Source organism: Perca fluviatilis, chromosome 22 (genome assembly GCF_010015445.1).
Source record: "Perca fluviatilis chromosome 22, GENO_Pfluv_1.0, whole genome shotgun sequence".
NCBI lineage: Eukaryota > Metazoa > Chordata > Actinopteri > Perciformes > Percidae > Perca > Perca fluviatilis.
The window spans coordinates 30,596,252-30,601,223 of record NC_053133.1 but is presented as its reverse complement, the minus strand read 5'-3'; the positions used below and the strand labels follow the sequence as shown (position 1 = coordinate 30,601,223).

General features: G+C 44.1%; 1 protein-coding gene across 1 annotated transcript in view; it reads left to right on the top strand.

Moving 5' to 3' along the window:
* Positions 1–2,291: 2,291 nt before the first annotated feature.
* LOC120552744 (5'-AMP-activated protein kinase subunit gamma-2-like) overlaps positions 2,292–4,972 on the top strand; it is a gene marked incomplete at its 3' end in the record, with an annotated part of 19,442 nt that continues 16,761 nt past the window's right edge. The window contains exon 1 of the mRNA XM_039790971.1: positions 2,292–2,933. Coding sequence (XP_039646905.1) covers positions 2,613–2,933 — 321 coding nt within the window. The remainder of the gene's footprint in view (positions 2,934–4,972) is intronic.

The following is a 4,972-nucleotide window of genomic DNA, read 5'->3' as shown; positions in this document are numbered from 1 at the left end:
ATCCAACATATTATTAGTAAATATAACTCCCCACTGATGATAGGCTTACTGGCCTATGGGTAATGTAGTCACTAAGGTAGCCCTCCACAGATACAGTTCAGGTCCGTGTAACGCTTATCAGTTCAATTTTCTAAGCACAAACAAACATTTGGAAAAACAGAAAAATGGGTTCAAATATCCAATTTTTAATTTTTTTTTCACCTTGACAAATTAAAAAAATTGGATCTTTAACCCATCGGAAAGGTGGCGCTGTGATGGTCAGACTCAACAGATAAAAGAGGCATCGTGTTGCTGTGCTGTGTGTTGTTCATTCATTCACCATCCCAGCAATCACCTCCCCTCTTCTCAACAAGATTCACAATTATATTCTCGTAATTATCCAGCGTTGACATGACTGCCCCCCCGAGTCTTCTTGAATGCCCGCCTAAACCCATCCAGACACCCCCACGATGATAGCCAACCAATCGTTCGTAGCTAGGTGGAACGAGGGAGAGATTATCATTGCAGTATTATGAATAATTGGAGCCCAGACGCAATTTTATAATTTTCTAAATTTCTGATCTTCTGAATAAAAACAGAAAATAAAGACCCAACTTTTTAATTTGTCAAGGCGGGAAAAAAATGAAAAATTGGATATTTTAACCCATTTTTCTGTTTTTCCAAATGTCCGTTGGTGCTTAGAAAATTGAACTGATGAGAGTTACACAGACCAGTTCATCCCAAAGGATTGACACATGTGTGTTTACCATAAAAACATGATTAATTAAATCAAGGCAACAATTATTAGGCTATTTGAATATTTTATGCAACGAGGTATCTATAAAGGCTTTAGGCTGCCCTACAAGTTGTTGTAGACCCAGTTTAATATGCAATATAGTAAGGCAGGGGTGTCAAACTCAACTTCACTAAGGGCCACAGTGGAAAATAAGAATCACATCAAGGTTTTATTTGCTTTTATTTAATTCAAAAACTATCTTTGACTGTATTATTGCATGTGTCATATAGTCTTTTCACTTACAGTTTGGTCGACATAAAGTTCAAAGAAGTCAGGAAAAAGTTCCTCAGCCATCATGGAAAAACTAAGTAGGCCAAAATGTATTGTGACCTAAATTGATATGCGGGCTGGATCTAAATCTGCAAGGGGCCGGATTTGGCCCGCGGGCTTTGAGTTTGACACATGTGTAGTAAGGGGTCCCTGCTCCATCTCTCTTTCAGTTCAGGGGTCCTTGGCTAAAAAACGTTGAAGACCCCTGGTCTAAGACGCAAGACATCCTTCAAACTTTGTAGACCACCACATAACATGCAACACATAAAACATAAAGACATATCAAACAGACAGTAGAACGTGGATAAGAAACAGTACCTGACCACATTGACAATCCTACAGCTAGTACATGACCAAGGTGCTTGTGTGTTGTGTGCAGTAATCCTACAGTCTGTTTAACACAGTGATTGCTGCTGGGACAAAAACCTGGAGTCTGTGTCAAGTTTTCGCCGCAGGCCCGCATCCAACATGAATGAAAGAGCTGTGTTTTAGCCGCACCGTGTGACGGCCGACGGCGGCTGTCTGTGTGCAACCTTTAAACCTCCCCCCCCCCTACCCCCCGAGTTAGAGTCTCCGTCTCCACCACTAGATGTCAGCAGTGTTGCAGGTTGCTGTGTGTGAGATGAAACGGGACTCGGAGCTGTGATGTTGGGATGTAACAGAGTCTGGGAGCTCAGCTGGTTGAGGAAGAGATCTGAAGGTCGAGAGTTCAAAACCCTCCGCTTTCTGTTTTCCTTCTGCAAAGACTCCATCTGTGTGCGTGTGTGTGTGTGTGTGTCTCTGTGTGTGTGTGTGTGTGTCTCTGTGTGTATGTGTGTGTGTTTCTGTGTGTGTGTGTGTGTGTCTCTGTGTGTATGTGTGTGTGTGTATGTGCGTGTGTGTGTGTGTTTGAGTGTGTGTGTGTCTGTGTTTCAGTGTGTGTGTGTGTGTGTGTGTATGTATGTTTGTGTGTGTGTGTGTGTGTATGTGAGCCGGCTGTTGTGGAAATAAACAGGAACCTGATATTAATCCCTTGTCTTTAAATAAACCCAGAGCACCACATCAGGCCTTTTGTTTCTCTCGTCCTCACAGTGAGAGAGAGAGAGAGAGAGAAAAAAAAAAAAAGAGAGGAGAGAGAGAGAAGCAAAGAGAGGAAAAAAAAAAAAGAAAAAAGAGAGAGAGAGAGAGAAAAAAAAAAAAAAAAAAAAAAAAAAAAAAAAAAAAAAAAAAAAAAAAAAAAAGAGAGAGACACACTCACTCTGGACCATAATCTCAGAGAGTGAACAGAGGACTCTCTCTCTCTCTGTCCGATCGACTGGATTCTACTTTCAGTTTGAAGACGTTTGTCCTCGCCGTGGGAACTGACGAGCGTTTTTTATTCTCCTCGCCGTCCTCAAACATCTCCGACTTCAGACCGTCTCCGCGTTGTTTGTGTTGCAGCAGCCAATCAAAACAGCAGAGCCTCACACCTGCCTCATCTGTGGATTCTTCGCACATTACTTGTAATATTTGACTTGGTTTTGGCTCAGTTTGACTTGTTATTTAAATCTTAAGATCTTGTTCCGGGAGATGAAGTGATCGGACAGCGATGAAGCGTCTGAGCAACCTAATGATGAAGAGGTGGAAGGAGACGGAGAGATGGACGGAGAGGAGGAAGAGCGAGCCGTACGGAGGAGAGGAAGAGGAGGAAGAGGAGAAGACGGTCAGACCGATGATGAGGAGGAGGTCTGAACCTTTTGCACGGATGCAGGAGAACAGCGGTAAGAAGGAACGCAGGAAGTCAGAGTCCCACGTGGAGGAAGAGGAGAGGAAAGAGAGGAAGAGGACGGAGAGCGGCAGAGGGAGGGAGAGGAGGACGTCTGCGTCCTGGATCCTGGCGCAGGACGGAGCGAGGGGGTCGAGACACGATGTGAGCGTGTGCAGAACGGACGCCGTCTTTCACGGCTACGGCTACGCCACTCCGACCGAGTAAAAGCAGGGATGCACTGAATCCAGGATCTGGCTTCTGATTGGGCTGAATATTGGGCTTTTTGACGGGGTTCTGGTTTATGCTGAACCTTAGAATTACTTCCCAGTGAGCCGAACCCTATGTGAACACACAGACTGCATTCCACAAACTTCTGAAACCACGAGGGATCCGACACGCTTCCCTGAGGAACTCCGTCACGCTACAGGTGAACAGAAACGAGTACACTCGTAACGCATTCTTATGAACGGGTTCGTACGATATCGTACGGACGTTTGCATGATATCCTACAAAACTAGGTGACCGCCAGCCCAACTCATTCAAAGCAACGCCTGGTCAGGCATCTTTGGCGTTTGTTATTGACGAGAAAAGTCTCCTATAGCGTCACTTTTAGACCACACACTGGATTCGGCTTCTGATTGGGCTGAATATTGAGCTTTTTGACAGGGTTCTGGTTTCTGCTGAACATTAGAATTTTTTTCCCAGTGAACCGAACCCAACGCTTGCACTCGGCGCGTTACGTTGGTCGCTGTAATGACGGCGCCGTTGATTAGGGAAAGGTGTTTACGTAGGTGGAGCGTTCAATGCAGTAGTCTGTGAGAAAGTGAGAATGGAACTGGTGAGCAGAACAAGTTGTTGTTTGGCAGTACTTTCAGTCTAAAGAAGGCCATTCAAGTCCAGCTACATGTTCAATCTGACCGGTCGCTAAGCCCCGCCCTCCTTAATTACTGTTGCTAAGCTTTTGTGCCTGGCACATCTATTACAGTATGTATGCACTGGTGTCAGACATCCCCAAGGAGATAATTAAGGGACTGCAGTATACATTGGAGGGATATATCCACGATGTAATATACAACCCATTAGAGAATAATTTCATCAAAATTGAAGCTAAAGCCTACAGTATAGGTCCCAGCGCAAGCAGCAGCCGCCTCATACGCTGACCATTCAAATGGGAAACAACAAATTAACAACAGCTCTGTAAGTGACATTTGAAAATAATCTAGCTAATAATTATAAATCAAACAGCTTATCCTTAAATCTTGTGAAATAAACACAAGACATTAGCCTGAGCACTTTGCAATGATAACATTCTCCCGCTTATATTTTTAGCGATTACCAAAATGCTGTATTTTAAAGGAAAACGCCACCGTTTGTTGAAATAGGGCATATCACGGTCTCCCCTGGCTGTAGATAGGTGGGCCAACGCATTTTTTGTCTCAGTGCAAGCAATTAGGTTGTTTTTTTGTCTTTTGTTGGCTCACTTTTACTCACAACATGCTAACCGGCAACATAGGATTCCATTCACTACGCTAAGCTAACTAGGTAGGGTTTCGGGAAGGGCAAAAAATTCCACCACCCCGTCCAAACTTTTAGGATACCGGGTATCAGATTGTCACAATCCATACGCACAACGCCCAGGGTCAATCTGCAATGCTGATTGGTCTGGTGATGGCGAGGACCCTAAACAATACACAACATGGCCTCTGTTAGAACATTTGGTCTGAAACATCTGAAAGAATACGAGTTGTGCATGAAGGAATCTCAGCAGCCAAAATGCAGCAACTTCAGGTACGGCAAAGGAAGGACAGTCACTGTTTACTTCATTCATGTGTTTACTTGTGTGTTCATGGACTGAGGATGGGAGGAGGAGTCAGCACAATCTCAACCAGGGGATTCAGGATTCAGCCAAAACCCCAAATATCTGGATTCAGTGCATCCCTGACCAAAAACTAGAGACGTTCACCCAGAAAACGCGTGTTTGTTACTCGGGAGAGATTTAATCCAAACCTCCGTTGTTTCTCTAAACGTAACTGTCGGCGCCACGTGACGCTCACTTTGTCTGGCTCAACTCAACTGTAAAAAATAAACACGAAAAAGGTGTCAAAAATGTTGTGTAGTACTGCTGTACTTGTACTACATGGATCTGAGAATACTGCTGTACTTTTACTGAATCAAGCTTGATAAAAGGTACCGTTGGTACC